This window comes from Onychomys torridus, chromosome 1 (assembly GCF_903995425.1).
Source record: "Onychomys torridus chromosome 1, mOncTor1.1, whole genome shotgun sequence".
NCBI lineage: Eukaryota > Metazoa > Chordata > Mammalia > Rodentia > Cricetidae > Onychomys > Onychomys torridus.
In genome coordinates this window covers 53,893,548-53,915,759 of record NC_050443.1, presented here as the reverse complement: position 1 = coordinate 53,915,759, position 22,212 = coordinate 53,893,548, and the positions used below count along the sequence as shown (strand labels likewise).

Below are 22,212 nucleotides of genomic sequence, written 5' to 3'. Positions count from 1 at the left end.
GTGTAGACATGTGCTTGTGTCCTTTGAGATATATTCTGTCATTCCAGCTTTTATTTTGGAATCTATTAAATAGGAAGACGACTCAGAGGCCAGACACACACAGGTATTTTGTTGTTGTTGTTGTTTGTTTGTTTGTTTGTTTGTTTTTTAAATTTGGTGAATTGAGGCTCACTTTTGCCTGTAGGGAAAAATATCAGTAGACACTATGGTGATGGTGGTTGTATTTGACTATAATACAAGCCCTTGGGAGGCTGAGGCAGTGGGAAGGAGAGTTGGGACCAGCTATGACTCCATAGTGGGACTCTGTCACAACTATAAAAAGAAATACAGACCAAAAGAACTCAGCAAAACCAGACCACAAAACAAAACAAACACAACAGTCTCAAGAGCCAGTGTAAACAGAGGAAGAACGGATGGCCTCTTGGTCCTTTGGCAGATGCCATAGAGCGCTGTGGTGGTTAGTTTTTTGTCAACTTGTCACAAACTAGAGTCATTTGGGAAGAGGGGACCTCAATTAAAGAAATGCTCCCATCAGATTGGCCTTTAGGGAATCCTGTAGGGCATTTTCTTGGTTAATGGTTGATGCCCAGCCCTTTGCGGGTAGTGCCACCCCTGGGCAGGTGGTCCTGGATGGTATAAGAATGTAAGCTGGGGAAGTCATGGGGAGCAAGCCAGTAAGCAGCACTCCTCCATGGCCTCTGCTCAGTTCCTTCCCTGCTGGAGCTCCGGTCTCGGCTTCGCTCAATGATGGATGGTGAAGGGGATGTGTAAGCCAAATAAACCGTTTCCTCTCCAAGTTGCTTTTGATCGGGATGTCTTATTAAAGCAACAGGAAACGCACTAGGAAAAGTGAGAAGGAACTGTGAAGGGGTTGATTGTAGTCTTTCAGGTCATTTTAAGGGAGGTCAGAGCTCTTCTCTAAGGAACGATGGCTAAACATAAGATACAGATGTGGCTGAAGAAATAGTGTCCAGGGCCAGTGAGATGGCTCAGTGGGTAAGGGAGCTTGCTGCTAAGCCTGATTACCCGAGTTTGATCCCCGAGTCCCACAGAATGGAAGGAGAGAACTCACTCCCCTCATGATTATTCTCTGAGATCCATACGCTGTGGCACAAATGTATCCCCTCCCCCCACAGAATAAATGAATGAATGTCAAAAAAATTATCATGTCATTTGTGATGGGAAACAGAATTTCAGTGTGGCAGATAAGTGCCTCTTCTGAAGAGAACCTTGCGCGCGACAGTTGGGAGAAGAAAGCTGTTGGAGATTAAACCACCCGAGGTGTATCTTTATAAAAGGGGTCGAGCCATAGTTTATGAGTAGGAGCTGTGGTCAAAGAGGCAGCAGAACAAGAGTGCTAGGCAGCTTTAGTTGGCATAGTTGGGAGGGTGGCACCCAGGTGGGCACAGGGCTGGGCGTTCTGTCGGACTGGACCAGGCGTCTGGAGTGGGCAAATCAGAAAAATGACCATGCCTTCAGAAAACTGAATTTCTGTTGAGGTGTTATAGCTCAAAGCATATGGTTAAAACATGTGGCCAGTGTGCCCAGAAGTGACCCCAATAACTACACAGATCCCTAGCTCTTACCTCTAAGCAGCTTATGCTACATTAAATCTAGTCACTTACTAGGTCTTTTGAGATAGGGCCCTGCTATGTTGCCCAGGCTAGATATGAACTCCTGGATTTAAGTGGATTCTCCCATTTCAGCCTCCCAAGTATCTGAGACTACAGGTTTGTGTCATCACAGCTGCCTAATTTTTTTTGTCTTTCTTTCTTCCTTCCTTCCTTTCTTTTCTTTCTCTCTCTCTTTCTCTCTCTCTTTCTTCTTTTTGGAACTGAGGACCGAACCCAGGGCCCTGTGCCTGCTAGGCAAGCGCTCTATCACTGAGCTAAATCCCCAACCCCCATTTTTCTTATCTATTATCTATCTACCTATCTACCTATTAGTCATATATCTCCTATCTATCTTTCTTTCAAAAAATTAAAAAAGATTTTTTTATTTTATGTGTAGGAATGCTTTTCCTGGATATATTTATGTCACCATGTATGTGGCTTCGGAGGGCAGATGAGGGCATTCGATCCCCTGGAACTGGAATTACTGATGGATATTAGTGGCCATGTGGCTGCTGGGAACTGAACCCAGGTCTTCTGCAAGCACAGTTAAGTTCCCTTGACTGCTGAGCCATCTCTTTGGCTTCAGTATGGGATTTTTATTTCTTAACATTTTATTTACTTAGTTTTTTGTAGTAGGTGGTGATTTTATTTATTTATTTTGGTTTTTCAAGACAAGGTTTCTCTTTGTAACAATCCTGGCTGTCCTGGAACTCACTTTGTAAACCAGGCTGGCCTCGAACTCAGATCTCTGCCTTCCTCTGCCTTTTTCTGACGCTGGAATTAAAGATGCACGCCACCACCGACTGGCTTTTATTTTTATTAATTTAAAAGTTATGTGTACATTTGTGTCTGTGTGGGAGATATGTGTATGTGAGTGCAGATGTCTTATGAGGACACAGGCATCAGATCCCTCTGGAGCTGGAGTTTCAGGTAGCTGTGAGCCACCTCATGGGGTTCTAGAAACTGTGAACTCAGGTCCCCTAGAGGAGCAGTACATGAGATCTGAATCACTGAACCATCTCTCCAGCCCCAGTGTGTGATTTGTTCGTTGTTAGCTTTTTGAGACAGGCTTTCTCCGTGTGTAGTCCTGTCTGTCCTGGAACTTGCTCTCTAGATCAGGCTGTCCTCGAACTTACAGTCTGCCTCTGCATCCCAAGTGATGGAATTAAAGGTGTGCGCACCCCCTCCCCCGCTGTGATTTTTAAGGCTATAAGCGGCCAGAGGGACAACCAGATGGCTCAGCTGGAGAAGGTGCTTTGCCTACAAGCCTGATCATTGGAGTAGGAGAGAACTGACTCCTTTATGTTGTCCTCTTACCTCCATATGTATGCTGCGAAACTAACCTCTCTCTGTCTCTCTCTCTCTCTCTCTGTCTCTCTCTCTCTGCCTCTCTCTCTCTGTCTCTCTCTCTCTCTGCCTCTCTCTCTGTCTCTCTGCCTCTCTCTGCCTCTCTCTCTGTCTCTCTGTCTCTCTCTCTCACACACACACACACACACTCTCGCGCCCGTTAAATAAACATCAAAAAATTAACAGAGTGTGTTTCAGGACAGCCAAGGATATGTAGAAAGACTATCTCATCCCCCACCCAAATTTAAATCGGGGCTTAGAACTAATTTTTGGGTCTATGCTCAACATTCTGATTCTAACCTCAAAATCTCAGGAGGATCTGAGAGTTGTCTTTCTCATCCCAACACTTGTCAAAAATTTTCTTTTCTCTCATAGAAATTAATTGTATCTATCTTTTTTCCCCCTGGTCTCTTGCTAAAAGAAACATTTCTAAATGCCACTCTCGGGAGAGAACTTTCTTTCCTTAGCTATTGGAGGACGGTTCAGAGGTTCACTTGTGTTCTGCTTAAAGTTGTTTCCAGGCAGAAGCGGGAAGAAGAAATGGAAAAAAGTGAAGTTTCCTGAGGAAATGAAATTTGGTTTGTGTAATTCTCTGGGGGAAAATTGGACAGGCAGACGTGGTGATTGTTCACGTTTAAACTACCGCTTCAATAACACTGCCCCAAAATGTGATAGGAGCCTGGGTCGTTAAGGCCTCAGGACACGGGTATGCTAATAGATTACCTCAAATAAATGGTATATCAAGTCATGTATTACGCTAGGGAATGAGCTGATCATAAAAAAATCACTACTCCTGAGTCTGTAACCTGAAAGTAGGTCTGGTTGCTTAGGGGGAAAAATCCTGAGGATATGGCTGCCTGCCTGCCTAAGAGTGAAGGACGCGTACAGTCTTTGCGTATCTTGTCAATCATGTCATCTTCGTTTCATCATTCCCTCTTCCTTTGAAGAAGAAAAAAAAAACCCTCAAGTTAAAAATAGCGAAGCCTAAGCTTTTAACGATTCGAGCCTGGCTTAGCCTATACCAGAAACAAACGAACTAGCTACGAGGAGTCCGCACTGCGGAGCAGAAAGCTACGTCTCTCCCGCAAACCCAAAGGTTTCATCCTCTTCCAATCGCTGGCCGAGACTTTTCAGCTGAAACGCCCACGGGATATGATTGGCACTAAAACAGTCCCATCGTCGCTGAGAAGGTGGAAGAGGTGGGATTAGAACTGACCAATAGTGTGCAGGAAGCTGCTGTCGGGGCGGGAGGAAGGCACCAATGAGAGTGCGTGAGGCCGCTCCGGGAAGCGATGGCAGGAAGCTGGTCCAGCCAATGGCCGCGGCGGGCGGGTGGTGGCGCGCGTGCGCACTGGGGGTCCCGGAGCTGCAGGCGGGAGGTTGGGGGAGGGGAGCGAGCTGGTACGCCGCGGAGCTCCTGCCGCCGCCGCAGCCACCGCCGCAGCAAAGAGGCCATGTTGTGTGGTGTGTGGGGCGGGTGGGGGGGAGAGGGAGGAGGAGGAGGAGGGAGTAAAGCCGAGCGAGGAGACGGGAGAGACACCACACACGGCACAAGATGGCCGGAGAGGCAGCAGCAGCCCGAGCTGTCAGGCGGCCCGCCGCGGCCCACGGGTTCGCTGCTGCGCTGGGAGCAGCGCCCGGGCGTCCCGGAGGGCTCCGGGGGAGCGAGGAGGCCGCGGCTGAGGCGAGGCGGCCGCGCGCGGGTGCGGGAGCCCGCGGCAGAGGCGCCCGGGAAGGCCGGGCCCGCGGCGCCCGGGGCTCCGCTGCGGTAGCGGCGGTGCTGGCGGTGCGCGCGGCCGGGAGGCGGTCCGCACCGTGGGCGGGAGGCTGCGGCGGGAGACCCGTCCGGGAGACGCGGGGACGAGCGAGCCGACGGCGCTGGCGGCCGCGCTTCGACCCGGTGAGTTGCTCCCCTGCTCCCTTTATTGTCCTTTGTCCTTGGGAGGAAAAGCACGACGTCCTTGAGCGAGGGCGGGAGGGGCGGCGGGTTGGTTACCCGTCCTCCGCACGCAGTCCCGGCTGCTGTCGCCGAGGGCCGAAGCCACCCGGGCAGTGGGTCGGGCCACCGCGTTCCCTCTGCACACCTGCCCGGGCGCCGCGCTGCCGGTCCCAGGCTGCGGGGAGAGGGCGGCGGCCGCACCGTGGAGCCCCTGCCTGCTCCGGTGAGTTATTTTGATACTTAGCGAGAAACAACAACAGTCTTCCGGAGACGGTCTCTTAAAAATCCCTTCCTCTGAGGTGGGAACCCATCTTCGGGGTCGGGTTTAAAAGAACAATGGAACCTCTCACTTCCCTTAAACCCGAATAAAACTTGTCTCTTTTCCCCCTCTCTCCCCGTTGGGTGTTGGCTTTTAACTCTTTCCAAGCTGTTTTTGAGAACGGCTGTTAGTTTTCTAGGTGCAAAGGTATCTTACTGCTTGTTAAACGTCTGTGACGTTTGTTGTCTTTTAGAAAAGGCAAGTTACAGGAGTGCTTCTGCTATTTCAAAAATGACGACGGCAACAAGACAGTTTAATGGCAGTAGATTTGATAATTACGGTACTATGTGATGACGTTTGATGAATACAGCTTATTTTTACCGAGTACTTGGCCAAGACTATTTGACAGCCTGATATTTGAACGTAACTATACTGTTGGATACTTTTTTTAAAATGAGCGGAAAGAGCCGTTATCAGTAACTTCTAACACCTGAGCGTTAAAACGTACTTGAGTCAGTTCCTACCCTTTAAAAGTTAAAATTCATCTTGTTATTTAAAAAGAGAGAATGTATACTCTTACAAACCGTGATCGAAAAAGTTTCATAAAGGAATATTCTAATAGAACAGTTCTTCGGGAAGTTACTTTCCTAGTGTAAATAGTGAAGTAGGACTGTCGGTGATGGGCGATGAAGAGGGGCCATATTTGTTGCATTTGTTGCATGTATAAAGTCGAGATGTGCTTAAAAACGGAACAGCACTGACCAAAAAAAAGCAGTTCTAATGAAAAGAAGAGTTTTCTGCATACCCATTTAAAAATGCTTGAGGTAATTGAAGTCAAATTGGTGGAAGAACAAACTAGGACTGCACAGACCTTTGTGTGTTGTTGAATATATTTGTCTTTATTCTGCGGAGCCCTTGTGCTGTAAAGGTGAAGAACTGCGTAAAGACAGTGTTGGGGAGACTTACGTAGTACATCTAAAATCAAAGATATGGGTTGATTGGACTATATTTCATAGGGTATTTCCAGTAAAAAACAATTGGAATACCTTTTATAGTATAGTACATGTTATATCAGTTGCACATACCTTGATTTCACAGAATTTAAGAACTAATTTTGTTTTTTTAAGTGAATGCTTTGAAATGTTTTAAAAGAGATTGGAAAATTGTAGTTCTTCGGGACCTCTTTTGAATAGTAAAAATTAAAAATAATTACTATCAGTTTAAGGTCTTATGATGATCTTTCATGGTAAATTGGGTAGGAGAAAGACAAAATATTCTGGACCCCGGTTTGGAATTGAATGAAGGTCATACATACCACAAGTTTTAGAGCTGTTTAAAAGACAAAACTCATAGCCCATTTGGTGAGATCAAATAGCTTGTAGTTTAAAATTTAAAGTAACCAGTGGCCATTTTAAGTTTCTGGAGGAGTTGATTTTTAATGCTCATAACTGTAAGAGGTATTTGTAGATGGTAAAGAAAAATTTAAGATGATGGCATTTTCTAAACACTGCCAACTTTTCCTTTGTTTTTGTTTAATACTTGATTTTTGAAAAGGGAAAAAGGAAAGCAAAGCAAATAGATAGTCATTTAAATTTTCTGTATTTCTTATGGATTCCAATGTTTTAATCCCTGGTATTTGAGTACAATTTCAAATGAGGAAAACAAAGACTGATAGACGTTACAGAAATAACTGCAGCCATAAATATGCAGGCTGTGCCACCCCACCTCTTTAAATTTGTACCTGAGCTTGTCTTTGGAATATTTTTCTCCTTTCATCATATTGAGTCTTTGGCCAAGAAATCCTTAAAAATTAAAACACTTAAATCATTTTCTTATTTTTTTTAAAGGTAACTTACAAGATTATAATTAGTGTGGTTGCTGATGATTCTGAATAAGTAACAGCTTTTATCACAGGTAAGATTGGTAAATATATTGATTTGACATAAAATTAATTTGTTAGGTTTTTGTTTTGTCTTTCTGATAACATATTTCTAGCATTCAGTTAATATGATTTTAAAAATGATTATGAATGAATATACATATGAAATTTTAAAAAATCTTTAAGAGCTCTTTTTACTGAGTAAGTGGTTAAGAGTATTCATACAGCCATTGTAATGTAATGTACCTTTGAATAGCTCCAAATACTGCAAGTCTTTTAAGGCTTTGTTTAATTTTGGTAAACAAGCTTTTGCAGCAGACATGGTCCAAAAATGTTTTTTTCCTCTTTCACTTTTTTAAGATATCATACAAATGATTTTAACATTTTAATTATTTAAAGAAATTAAGGAATCTGAATAGTTTGCCATTAAGACTAAATAGATTTTAGAGAGAAATATTTAAAAAGTTAGTTTTAAGCATTAGTAGTAGCTTTTGTTCTGTATAAAGTTTTAAAACATTTCAACTTGTTACTGATTTCTTCATGAGTAAGTTGTTTAGAATATTGTTTGTTTTCTCCAAAAGGTGTGCCATTTTGAAGACTGAGACAATGGAGTTTTACCTTTAAGAATAAAGGAGAGCTCTTGGAAAATTCTGTATTTTATATAGCAAGTAAGTTTTCTTTAATCATCATTTTTGAATATTTTTCAACATTTGGGTAGAAAAATATCACTAAAGTTTGTCAGTTAGACAAATGGACTATTTATATAAAAATGACAAAATACCCTATCTTTACCTTAAACCAAAGCACTTTTCTGTTGACTATTAATTAAAACAGTTGATACATATACTTTATATCAATGCATGTAATTATATCTGGTAGTAAGACAATTGGTCTTCCCAAAAAATGATGCTTGCCTTTCCATGATGGTTAAATTTGCCGTGTTAAATCAGTGTTGCTTTTACAGTCTGAAAGATAAATTATTTAGCTCTCTTCCCCATCCGTCATGCAACAATGTCCTTAAATTTTATAATTCTTGTTCCTTTGCTTCTTGGAAGACTGTATTTCAAAAGATAAAAACAAACTTTGATGTCTTTGTTATTAAATGGTTAAAATACTCATTTTTAGTAGCCTGTTTTTTAAACAAATAACAAAAATAAATTGATCTCCAGCAAACTAAGTGCACTGCTCTATCTGTATCTTGGTAATTGTTTTTGAACCTAAAAGAAATAATTTTAAGCACAAAAGGTTTTGGATTCCGCATACCATGAACTAAATGCATTAATAATCTTAATAGGTGAATATTAAGGTGATTGAAGAAAATGTGACTACTAGTATATGTTAAGAAATAAATCTGTCCATGTGAACTTGAATCCAGAAATAATGTTCAATTACTATTTTAAGTAATTGACCAGAGAAAATATGTAATAATAAGTGATATCTTGGGATATTAAAAAAAGTAACCAAGCAACTAATTAATTAAAATGAGGACATATTTACTTATAGCTTGGAAATCTGTGGAAAATTAAATTTGTGTTACCTTGTTTTGATTCAGATAGGTAATAAGGATGATAGAGTAGTTTTTATTGCTTTTGTGTTAGCTTAACGAAGTATTTTTGCAGTTTGTTCAAGGTTGTATTATTGTTTCCAAACAAAAAATGATTGACTTTTAGAGTCTATAATTTTTCAAAGATAGAATATACACAAAAGTATCTTTAATTTCATATTCCTATAACAGATGCCAAGATTAGGATTTCCCCTTTGCAGCTGATAGAATGTATAGTTGGCATTTGTTGAATACTGCTGTAGACATTGAGAATGAAGTATTTTATATGATGAAATCAGAAGTTAAGTCTAAATAGGCAATGTGTTCATAATGGCCTTGTTTGAGGTATAATTTGAACAGAAAAAGTAAATAGCTGAAGGTTAGAAAATTTTAAATGAAATTTTAATCTTTGTTCACTTTAATAAGTGATGTAGTAACTGTTAAATTAATTCCTAGCCTTTTCAGAGGCAACTTTTTTTTTTAAGATTTATTTATTTATTATGTATACAGAAGAGGGCACCAGATCTCATTACAGATGGTTGTGAGTCACAAAGGGGGTGCTGGGAATTGAACTCAGGACCTCTAGAAGAGCAGTCGGTGCTCTTAACCTCTGAGCCATCTCTCCAGCCCCAGTGGCAACTTTTATAACCAGCATAAATGGTTAAATTATATTTTATGAAGAGCATTTCTTATCCTCTTTATGATGGTACTTATAATTCAGTGTGTGAGTAGTTATTTCTTGAGCACATGAGGGCAGTTCTCAAATACTATGTTATATATATATGGGATTATGTGACCTACAAAGGTATATGTAATAGATAATATGCTTTATTATATAACCAAGGTAAGTTTTTGTCAAGTATTTTCTACTTAAGAACTGTAGTAATAAATACTTTTTTATCTTAGTGTTGTGGACAAATTCTTTCATTCTTAAAACTCTCCTTATCTAGTTGTGTTTATGTTGGAATATATTTAGTGTTTTCATAACATTTGAAGATTAATATACCAAAAAATTGAAAGAAGCTGTGTTGCAGCTAATTACAATTGTTTTTGGATCATGATACAACATTTATAGTTTTTAGTATATGACATGGGTAGTTACAATGTAAATTTTTTTTTTTTTTTTTTTTTTGCCAGAGCTGAGGACTGAACCCAGGGCCTTGTGCTTGCTAGGCAAACGATCTACCACTGAGCTAAATCCCCAACCCCATAAATTTTCTTTAACTTTCAGTTTTCTGATCAGTTTCTTTACCATAAAAAACTTGTTACATTTTTCCTTTGGCATTTTATTGTTGAATCAGATGTATGTGATGATTCAGCAGTCAGGGTACTCCACCTATAATGTAAATATGCTATATACTCTTGACATTTCTTCTGGAGTCTTGAACTTTTTCATTTGTGGGAAGGGTTTTGAGTTTACAGCTTTCATCTCATTTAGCACTTAAATTTCATGATAAAAATAATCCCGAGGAGTATCTTAGGTGAGGATTTGATTGCATATCAGATATTTCTGTTGTAAAACTACCAGAATCATAAAACATAGGACAATTGCCTAAATAATTTTGATGTGTTCCAAAGTATTCACAGTGTAAATGCAGATACTGCAAAGTAATTAAGTATGAAATGGAGCCTGAGAAATATAGCTCAGTTGGTAGAGGGCTTTCCTATCATGCAGAAAGCCCTGGATTCATCACTAGTACTGAATAAAACTAGTTGGTTGTTTTGTACATGTCTATTCTTAGCCTTTGGGAAGTGGAGGCAGGGAGGTCAGGTATTCAAGGTCATCAGCTACTTGACCTTGCCTCAAAAAAATTGTCTTTAAGCAGTGAAGGTTTAGAATTCTGCTATGAAAACATTAAATTTTTTTTCTATTTTAGTAAACATATTTAAAGGTGACTACTTTCATGTTTATAGCTGACCATGATTATAAACAAGATTTGTAGTTTATGTGCCTTCCATGTTTTATTCCTTTTAATAGAAATAATTATTTTAAGTAAAAATATGCTTCTGCATTTCAAAGACAAATAACTTCATTTCACAAATTTCTTCCTTTCTAGGTTGAATGCAAAGTTTATTTTCAAAGTGGCTATTTTTGCTGTAATTAACATTTTTTATTTTTTGTTTTCCTTTGTTAACGTGGACTTGTTCACGGTAGAAAAACACCATTTTAACTGAGCTATCCCCAGCTTTAATTTTTATTTAAAAAAAAATGGCATTTATCATTTATATACTTTGTGAACATGGAGGTCGGTCGGCCTGTAGGAATTGGCTTTTCCATGTGGAATGTCAGGCTTGACGTCAAAGCACAGTTAAGCTCTAAGCCATCTTAGTGGCTTACTTTTGGCTTTTTGAAACAGGAATTTACTGTGTAGCCCAGGCTGCCCTTGAATTTAAGGTCGTAATTCTGCTTTAGCCTTGAAAATGCTGTGATTACAGGTGCCAGCCATAATTTCTGACACCCTAAATTTAAGAATATTATGGATCTTTTGTGATAAGTGACCTGATTCTTTTTTGTTGTTACTTGCTTGTTTTTGTTTGTTTGTTTGTTTGTTTTTGAGATATGCTTCTCAGTAATAAGCTCTGGCTATCCTGGAACTCACTTTGTAGACCAGGCTGGCCTCTAACTCAAAGAGATCCACCTGCCCCTGCCCCTGCCCCCCCCCCCCCCCCCCCCCCCCCAGTGCTAGGATTAAAGGTGCTCACCATTACCTTTTTCTTTTTTTGGGGAGGTGGGGGACTGATCTGTTTTTTTTAAAATGGCATTTCTTATCTATTTATTAATTATATATACAGTGCCCTGCCTGCATGTATGCCTGCAGGCTAGAAGAGGGAACCAGATCTCATTACAGATGGTTGTGAGCCACCTTATGGTTGCTGGGAGTTGAACTCATGAGCTCTGGAAGAGCAGTCAGTGCTCTTAACCTCTGAGCCACCTCTCCAGTCCTAAATACTGATGTTAGGATTTATACATCATTTCATAAAGCTCCATAGGTCTGTAGTTTAATTATATTTAGTTTATTTGTGTATGTGTTTGCAAATTTGAATTTGAAGGTCAGAGGACAATTTGGAGTAGGTTTCTTTCTTGTGGGTTGCAGGAAATAGACTCAGGTTTTTTTTTTCCCCTTTCAAGAGAGAGGGTTTCTCTGTTTAGCTTTAGCTGTTCTGGAACTCCCTCTGTAGACCAGGTTGGCCTTGAACTCACAGAGATAAACTTGCCTCTGCCTCCCGAGCACTGGTATTAAAGGCGTGCGCCACCACTGCCCGGCTTAACTCAGAAATTTTTAAGATTTAAAAAATTGTGTGGGAATGAATGTTCTGCTTACATGTATTATTTCATTGTTTTCATGCCTAGTGCACTCAGGTTGTAAGAAGTTGTTGGATTCTCTAGAACTGGAGTTAAAGATGGTTGTGAGCCACCATTTGGCTATTGGGAACCATACACTTGTTTTCTCGAGGAGCAACAAGTACCATAACTTGAGTCATCTCTTCACCCACAAGAATTAAATGGTTAATATGTACCAGTAATCATAATCCTTTTAATTCAGATTATTCAGGTGGTTTTAAAATGCTTCTTAAGAAGGACACTTTTTTTGTGTGAGCTGAGACTTGAACTCAGGACCTTTGGAAGAGTAAGCAGTGCTCTTAACCTCTGAGCCATCTCTCCAGTCCCTTCATCCCCTTTTAAAGGGCGGCAAAATACTATTCTGCACTTTCTCACCTTTGGGAAAGGAGATCTTATGCTGGATTTCATCAGTGTTAATAATTTCACTCTAATGTACAGTGAGATCAAATACCTTTTTTTGGTGGTTTCAGAACCTAAAAATTTCTTGGATTGGTAGGATGACTTATAATCACTAAACCACTGTGAGGGATTTCTCTTAGAAATATTAGAAACACATTTTTTTCCAAGATTTCCTAAACATTTCCTACCCCATTAAAGGGCCCCAAATCAGTTTATTGTTTTACTTCTTAAGATACCATTTGAAGCAAAGATCTCGTATGCTGGGGAAGCTTTTTTTCTGTCACTGACCAGCATCCCCTGCCCTGAGTCAATTTCGTTTCCTGGTATGTTAACGATTGACTTTGTTCCCAAAATCTTCTTCCTGTTAGGTCAGACTACACTAGAGGTTTAAAAATTTGAAGATCATCACCTTGCTTTGTTTTCTTATGAAGATAGTTTAGTACCTACGTCAATAGTAACTTTTAAACAGATACTTGCTGTATTTCTTGGTTATGCTTACAAAATGAATTTAGATTTGGTACATAAGCAGGGCTCTTGCAAACAGTTCCTAGGAAGTTAGTTAGATAGCTTAATTTAAGTCTTAAACTTTAGGTTTGTTTGTTTTTTCTTTTTCTAAAAATCTTAAGTTGCTACAGTTTCTGATTAAGCTTTTAAAAAACTTTTGTGTGTTTGTAGGTCAGAGAAAACCTGTGTGAGTTGGTTCTTTTTTTCCATACTAGTTCCTATCAGCTTCCTTGTCATGTCAGCAAGCATTTTTTTCCTGGTGAGCCATCTCACTGTCTCTTGTTGATGGAGACAGTCACCTGTATATAACCCAAGCTGGCATTGAACTCTCATGATCTTCCTGCTTTAACCCCCCGAGTGCTGGGATGATCCTAACTTTCAAAGTTTTTTTTGCATGTTTTTATTTTTTTGTTTGTTTCAAATTCAAGGCCTCCCATATGTCAAGTGTTATACCACTTAGTTTTATACATCTTAATAAGGTTTCTGCCTGTAACCCCCTTCCTCCCATAATAAGGTTCTCTGCTGACTCATTAAACCAGATCATGCCAAATTAGAAAAATACAACAGGTATATTGAGCAAAGCAGCTCCCAGGTGGGTTCACCAGCCCCAGAGAACTAGGCCTGAGAGGTTGTGTTCTAAAACTAAAGAAGGGAGATTTTATAGGTTGTGGGCAAGGGGTGATGACATGTCCACCACAAGCTGGGTTTGTGCCTGTGTGTGGTCAAAGGCCATGTGCTTAGGCTGCTGGCAACTTCAGGGGAAGAAGCTGTAATAGCAGCTAAGAATGCTGAACTGGGCTTTTTGGCTCTTTGCTTTGTTAGGAGACTCTGGGTGGAGGTGTTTTGGACTGGGTGGGGCGAGCCCAGATGCTCCAGCTGAACACCTCTATTGCTTATTTTGTGATTATGTAATCATGCAAAACCAAGGCAAATGGAAAACTCATCCTTATTTCAGAAAGTACATGAGATGTGAGAAATAAGGGAAATATTTAGTCTTGAGGGATTTAAGTCAGTAACTAGTAAAAAGTCCTAATAAACCAACTGCATGTATAACATTTGGTATTAATGTTGGAGAAATGGCTCAGCATTTAAGCACCCGTAGTACCCTTGGAGGGGACCTACTGTGGTTCTCAGCACTCATGCTGCTTCTAACTCTAGCTCTAGAATATTCAGTGCCCTCTTCTGGACTTGTGCAGACGTGCATATACCCACACATAGACACAAAAGTTGTAAAAATAAGTCTTAAAGAAATAGTGTTAGTCATATAGATAGTACAATTTATAGTAATTTGAAATGATGCCTAAAGTAACATTTTATTTAGAAGTATTATGTACACGATTATATTATGTTGATTCTAGTATATGATATTATGAAGTAATATGTTCATGGGAGAAAAAAATGATCTTGGAGATAGATAGCAAAGGTCTTTTAAAGAAGGTTTAAAAGTATATTAGATGGGAGGCCAGAGTATGGATTAATTCTGTACTGTTTTAGTTTATTGAGACAGGGTTTCTCTGTGTAACTAACAGCCCTGGTTGTCCTAGAATTAGCTCTAGACCAGGCTGGCCTGGAACTCACAGAGAGATCCTCTTGTCTCTGCCTCCCAAGTGCTGGGATTAAAGGTGTGTGCCACCACTGCCCAGCTAATTTTGAACTGTAACTTGTATTCTATTTTCAGTCCTGGATATTCAATCAGATTTCATGTAGAACCTCAATAATTACTCCTTTGGAGTTCTTTGACTGAGACGTAGGCTTGTAATTTTAGTGACTTGTTCTAGAAGTTACTAAAGATCTTGTCACAATTTTCCTGTCTTTTGCTTGGTTTAATCCATTCATAAATTATTTCTTGATTTGTTGGTTCCTTAGAAAGTATTGCAGTTGTGATGTAATTTTTTTTAGTTGTGATATAATTTATATAGGATTTAATAAAATCTATTCTGTCTTTTTGCAGAAATGTGGATCCCAGATGGAATGAAATTACGTATACCATAGACATTTTTGAAGCATTTAGTAAGTCTTAATCTACTTATTGGGTTTGGTTTTTTTTTTTTTTTTTTTTTTTTTTTCATTTGAAGTGTCACCACATAGTTTAAGTTACTAATTTGGAATTGTAAGCTTTATCAATGCTGTGAACAGTGTGAAGAAAATCCATGTAATGGCTAAATGTAAATTTTATTTCTAGAGACAAAGTTTCATTCACTATCCTTGGTCGACTTGGAATTCATTAGGCTAATCTGGAACTCAGAAATCTGCCTGCCTCTGCTTCCTGAGTGCTGGGATTAAAGACATATGCCATCACAATGGGGTCAGAAATTAAAACATTAAGACCAAGAAATTCATTTGAACCTGTTTCCAACATCCTGGATTTGGGTGTCCCCTTGATTTTGGAAATACTTTCTCTCCACCTCACTCCCCTTTCTTCCCAGCAGACCTGGTCTGCTCATTTAGATACTGTGCTTGTTTTTTTTTTCCCATTACAATTTCAGAGTTGAGATTACTTGTACTGAAATAGATGCATAGTCTAGAATGTTTACAGTCTGGTCTCCAAAGAAAAAAGACAGGTTCTAGGATCTATGCTACTTTTATGATGTAGAACTCAGAGGCCCTTTGATTTTTCTCTCTTTACAATACAAATTAATTTTAATTGATTTCCAGTTGTAATTGATATGATAAAATAACTCTGAACTTAAAACTTCAAGAATGAAAAATTTGCCTTATTGGGAGAGAAATTGCTATTTGATGTAAGATGTGTTATAATCACCACTACTCTGAAATAGATTTTCTAATTCCAAACCTGACAAGTAGTGGGAAAGAGTAAAATGAGAAGGTTGTTATAAATCATTTTGAGTGAATTGCCAAAAGGATTTATTCATTGGCAACAAACTTCTAAGATAATTGTTTACGATCATAGGAGTACAGCACTTGGGAGTGTAGATTCTGAGTGACTTCTTTCCCATTATTGCTACTTGAGATTGCAATGACTTTAAGACCTATAAAACAAGGTTTCTGTTTTTCCTGAGGGAGAGTAAGTAGACCCTAACTAAATTTGTCTATTTGCACTAGTTACTAGTTTTCTGTGTGATCCCACTTAGAGATTAGTTGCCTGGCACATGGTACCTACCCAGTAAATATTTGTTCATTTATTGTATTAGTGTAACACTTATTAAACATTATCAATTAGTGCTTTGAATCTTATGAAAGGCAAAATGATATTCATTATTAAAATATAAATGTTATTAATGTAAAATATTGTAGGTAGGTGTGCTTGAAAGCTAAAATTTTGACAGTAAAACTGAAAGGTAATTACATAATTCCCCCCCCCCCCCCCCCCCCGCCCCAATACCCAGTCTCTTTTTGGTTTTATAATTAGATTGTAAAGCCACAGAAAAGATGACATTTGCTTTATTATATTTGACCTCATCCTTTCATTGATGAAGATTGCCTAGTCTTTTTGAAATAATTTTACTGTTAGTTTTTACACCTATCTTATTTAAGATCCAGACTTGTTAATCTATTCTGTTGAGGAGTCAATCTATTTTTTAAAATAAGAGCAAATAGAGTGTACTTGTCAGGGCTTTCTTACATAAGTATATTAAAATTTAAAGACAAGTCAAAAGATGGAAATTAAGGCATAAGCACTAAGTATTAATTACTTCATAGGAGGGATGAGTTTTTGTACTAAATTAGCATTTTGTCTGTTTTCTTTCAGTTGTGAAACAATTATTTAGCTTTTTAAAAATATTTCATTAATAATAGTAGCTTTAGAGCCATTTATTAAAAAATTGTTATTAATTTTCTTTCTAACCCTTTGCTCCTTATATTTTTCTTTGTTATTAAAACTGATAAAGATGGGCATAGTGGCACAAACCTGTAATCCTAGCACTTGGGAGGACAAGAGTCAGATGTTCAAGGTCATCTTCTTAGACTGAGGCTACTACACTGGGTATACTCAAAAAAATGAAAAGCTAGTTGAAATACAAGTAAAGAACTGGCTTGCATTTTAGTTAATGATGTGTGACTTATTTTCATAACTAATTTACTGAAAGAGAATTTGAAGGTATCCATACTCAATGTTCGGTTCTTAATTTATGAATGTCTCTAGTAGTTGGGTTTTGGGAGATAACATAATGATTAGCTTGGTGATATAAAAACATATTTGCACAGGGAGTGTTCTTAGAGTAAACATACTTACTGGAAGTACAAACTAGAAAATAACAATGTTAAGTTTGAATCTTACGTGTAAAACAAAGGCTCTAGGTCTGTCTGAGTGACAGACTTCCTCATCAAAGGCATATCTGTTTAGTACATCTGCACTAATTCACAAGTGACTGTAGAATGACTAGTTGATCATCAATATCTATGTTATATTGAAATATTTTCCCCCAATACAGTACAAAACTAAAGGCAAAACTGTTCTTAAATAATTGACTCCACGATCTTACTTGTTTTCAAAGATATTCTTGCTGTAGTAATAGAAAGTGGTCTGCTTCTTCAGTTTGAGATCTCAAATGCTTTGATTACTGTGATGTGGCATGATAGCCAGCCTTTACTGAGATCAGCTCATTTAATCTTCAGTAATGCTACAAGAGGGAGGCACTTGGATCGTTGCTGTTTGCACATGAGGAACTGTGGATTTTGTTAAGATTTTCAGGCTCTCAAGTGCTTATGTTTGATTCCTATTTTTTGTCGAGCAAAACTTTGCCTATTTATAATTTTAGTTTTTGTTAGTATTTGAAATTTTATGAATGCAAACAGATTACTTCTTAACCTCACAGACCTTTTATTAGCTTTGTTATTTTATATTTGTTTCCTAATTAATAAAATTCTTGCTTTTGCCTTTGGATCATGGACTTTGCATGAATCCATATTTGATCATTGATTTACAATGTTAAAGTATCTGTTTTCTCTTATAGTAATTTTAAATTTACTTTGAAATGATTTGACATACATCACTTGATGGCTTGACAACTATGGGAGTGCAGTTGTTGAGTGATAATGTCCTTAGATCTTGTTATTTTGAGACTACAGCCTAATACAGCCTCAGACTCTCCCGAGTGCTGGAGTTTCATGTAGAAGTCACCATATCTGGCCTTTCCTTCTTTGTGGATTTTTAATGTTTTTGTAGCCAAGGATGACTTTGGATGTCTGGTCCTTCCTTTAGCTCTCAATGCTGAGATTACAGACAGGCATGTGCTGCCACCATGCCTGGTTTTATGTGGTCTTGGGGCTCAAGCCCAGGGACTTGTGCTGCTAGGCATACAGTCTGCTGAGCTATACTCTTTCTTTTTTTTCCCCCTTACAAGTTATTTTAGAAGTAAGTTGTATTATCCAGTGGCAGAAAGATAGCACTGAGAATTAATGTCCCACACTGAATAACCTGCACCTAGCTCCTGAACTGACTACAATTTGGTAGGAATAAATTGGTACTGTCAGTTTGTCAAAGATTGTATTGCTGCTGCTGCTGCTTCTCCTCCTCCTCCTCCTCTTCTTCTCTTATTCTTTTTCTTATCCTCCTCTTTTTTTTTCCCCCCTTTGAGACAGGGTTTCTCTGTGTAGCCTGGCTGTCCTGAAACTCACTCTGTAGACCAGGCTGGCCTTGAACTCACAGAGATCTGCCTTCCTTTGCCTCCCAAGTGCTGGGTTTCAAGGTGTGCGCCACCACTGGGGCTATATCACTGTTTCATATAGTGCCTGACCATGCATTTAATGCAAAAGATGGAGGACAGTCTGGTTTGTGATGGACTGAGCTGACATATAGTTTACCATCATTTCTAAATTAAAAATAGTTTTTAATGTGTAAATTTTGCTTGCATGTTGGTCTGTGTACCACATGCAAGCCTGGTCCCAGAAGAGGAATTGTTTCCCCCATTCTGGAGTTACAGTTCTGAGCTGCAGTGTGGGTGCTAGAAATCAAGCCTGTGCCCTGGAAGTGCAACTAGTGCTCTTAACCACTGAGCCATCTCATCTATCCAGCCCTACAATTGGTCTTTTTCATTTAGAGACCAGGTCTCACTATGTACTCTTGGGTAAACTTGAACTCCCTGAGTAAGACCAGGTTGGCCTCAGATTCAGAGGTCTTCCGGCCTCTCTGGCTCCCAATTACTAGAAGTAAAGGCATGTGCCACTGTACCCAGCCATTTCTTAATTTTAAGAAAAGAACAAGGCAAATAGTATTTCGTTGACTTGGGAATAGAAGGAATTATTTTTCATTTTAAGGAGGGGTTCAAGAAATTTCCCAAAAGCTACTAGAGAAGAATATCTTGATTTGGGGTTGTAGAGATAGCTCAGTGGTTAAGAATATCTTGATTTGATGACTATTACTGATGCTGTGACAACCCTTTAATGGAGTAATACTCCTTTAAAAAAATTATTTTTTAATAAGGGGTACCCCATCTTTTGTTTATCTAGTTTTTCAAGTTTGTTTTCTAATGTGTGTATTGGAGAACACACCTTAATTTTAGTTATGGAGACAGGAGATTAGCCGAGAAGCAAATATACATTCTCATATATTTATTCCCCAGTCAGTCACGGACTGTAGCTCTACAAGTTGAGTTGGAAAGTTGTGGAACATACAGAGAAGACCAGGGATTAAAATGATTTTGCTGGCTGGGGAGATGGCTCAGCCTTTAAGCACTTGCTTGGGGATTAGTTTCCCCTCAAATACAAGTAAATACCCAGCTACCACCTGCCTCTAATTCTAGGTAGAGACAGATCCCCAGAGGAAACTGACTAACAATATGATGAGCTCTGGGTTTGACTGAGAGATCCTGCTTCAACAGAGTTTAGATGATTTCTCATCATGAGTACCAACATCAGTATTGACCTCAGGCCTACACATTGCACTTACACCCATGTAAATGAATACCCCACTACAAAAACAGGCACACATACATAAAAACTGGAAAAAAAAAAATCTTTTTCAAATTTTGTGTGAATATGATGAATTCAGATCTTTAGGACTAACATCACCTGGATTCTCATTTCTTCCTCTAGTCCAAATTATTTAAATAATAGATAAATTTTTATAGGAGGAACATAAGATGTTTTGGCAATGAAAATATATTTTAGTTCATAATTTGAAAAGCAATAGCGTTGCTGTGGCAAATTCCAAGTAAGCCAAGCAGATGTTTCTAATTTTTGTCATTTTTTTTCTTGTGGCTTCACATTTTCTGCATTCTCAGATACATAACTATAAAGGTGCTTTTGTTTATATAGGTCATATGTATTATCTGAACAAAATTAACATTTGTAAGAGTGTAAAAGTATGCCATGCAATGATCCTTTTTTTTTTTTTTTTTTTTTTTAAACCCTTAAGATTCTTTTTATACTTAGTTTTCTTTGAAGGAGCTTGGACACTTTTTTTGCATTGAAATTGTAGAATCAACAGTGTCTGTAATTTAGCCTCCTAACCATTTTTGAATTTTAATCCTTAGTTTTACTTTTCATATATGTTTTATGTTAGATTTTAAGAATTTAATCTTTGCTACTATTTTTAATAGATATGAATATATCTGACAGGAGAACCTACAAAATGTGCATTCATTGATTCTGTCTTCGAGAGGTTACATTTATCACAAGAGTGTTGTTTCAAGTTAGAGGATTTTACAGAATTAAAGATTTGTGTATGGTAGAATATCTTCAAGGTGGGTAGACTTGTTTGAAGAATTAAGATGATTGTTATTCCAACAGAATTTTTTTCTTCTAATTTTTTATGAAGCATCCAGTCAGCTTGAAGAGTTTCAAATGGACCATACCACTGAGAAATCAAGATGGCAGCCCACTATGGGGAATTGAGGAAAATGGATTAATCCAAGAATGCTGTGATATTATACAACCATCCCAGGGTTCTTTTAATGTGGATTCCATGAAATGAACGATTCTTAACCCAACACAAATGGACAGTGGGATTTACTTTCTAAAGACTTGTTATATATAATGTACAGTTTAACATCTGGAGAAGATGCTACATTTATTCAAATGGTAGTTTGTATTTCTGGAATTTCTTACAATTTTGATCTGAGTGACCACATGGAATGTTAACTTCAATAAAATCTCTAAAACTTAAAGATTTCTCAGTTTGGCCCTTTTTTGATTTTTTTTTTTTTAAAGTGGAAACTTTCATTAAATGTTCATTTCCCCTTAATAACATTTTGACCTTTATAGTTTGCTTTTCATTAAAATATACTGAATAAAGCTGGTAAAATGGAATGGTGTACTGGAGAATGTTTTGTTTGATTGGGATTTATGTTTATTGGCAAAGCTGTGTCTGTGTACCTATGCTTAGTGGAATGACCCTTTGCTTAAAAAGCAGTTTGGTTGGTGTTTATTATAGGGTTTAAATGAATTTCATTAAATTTGTTTGGGTCTTTTCAAAACATTTTGCATTTTAATCAGTGGGTAATAGGAACCTTGAAAGTCATGAGATTATAATGAATTTACAAAACAAAGTACTTGTTGGCTACCAAGTATCTCAGTTTGTGTTGATGCAAATGGCCTTGTTGACCTGTGTTTTTAAAGTATAAATAAAACACCTTGCAGTAGAATGCTCATCAATATTTGAGTTATACTGATGTTTGTATTGTTTAACATTAGATGTATATTTGTAGGGCCTTTAGGGTATACCAAAGGTCTTAAACAGCAGTATAATTAGCATTTGAAAAAAAATCTTGTTTCCTTCTGCTATACAGTTGGGAGTTTAAAAGAATCACACCATGTTTTGGAGTACCCATGGTTGGAATCAAATGACAGATTTTTATTTATTGATTTTAGCTAGTAACAGTTTGGGTAACTAATGTAAAGAAATGATGGGGATTTGTTTTGTTGACCAAATGACCACTGATTATGTTTTCTCAGTATAGAAAACAAAGAACAAAATAGCCCATTGTTAATGTAAAATACCTCAGAATTCACATCTGTGGTTAATTCACATGCAGTGTTGGTTCATTGAGTGATGTGAGGTAGTTGGTTGGTCTTTGTGTAAATTGGAAAATGAGTTTTGGATTTTTATTTGGATGCAAAACTATCTGTAGATTTGAAACTTGATTATGGATTTTACATTTACTTATATGTAACATAATTGCTTTTGGTTGTAAATCTAAAGTGGATTACCACATTGATGGAGTGACATGGTTTTGACCAATTACAGGGTTTAGTAAAGGAATGTTTTGAGTTTTTAGGGTATGTATGTGGTATACTTGTCTGTATGGGATAGAACACTTCGCATTTGTAATTTTGTTTCTATAGACTTTGTGTTTTCATCTTTAGGGAGTTTGTCTTTAAAAGTTTGATAATTGGCTGTTAGATGTGTCCTGTTGTAAATGACCTGTCATTGATGAAATATGTGTGTACCTAGAATTGGATTTGAAATATGAGTGATGCATTGGGCT

General features: G+C 38.1%; 1 protein-coding gene across 2 annotated transcripts; it reads left to right on the top strand.

The window, feature by feature from the left end:
- Positions 1-4,456: 4,456 nt before the first annotated feature.
- Positions 4,457-20,892, top strand: LOC118582388 (translation initiation factor IF-2-like). 2 transcript variants are annotated; one of them, XM_036185240.1, is made up of 5 exons: positions 4,457-4,860; positions 7,006-7,072; positions 7,619-7,705; positions 14,778-14,836; positions 20,544-20,892. In XM_036185240.1, the coding sequence occupies exons 1-2, from the start codon at positions 4,516-4,518 to the stop codon at positions 7,051-7,053; spliced, it is 393 nt and encodes a 130-aa protein (XP_036041133.1). In that variant the 5' UTR covers positions 4,457-4,515; the 3' UTR covers positions 7,054-7,072; positions 7,619-7,705; positions 14,778-14,836; positions 20,544-20,892. The 2 variants fall into 2 exon arrangements, 1 of the variants encoding a protein (XP_036041133.1); XR_004944766.1 differs by lacking the exon at positions 4,457-4,860 and adding an exon at positions 4,933-5,122.
- Positions 20,893-22,212: the final 1,320 nt, after the last annotated feature.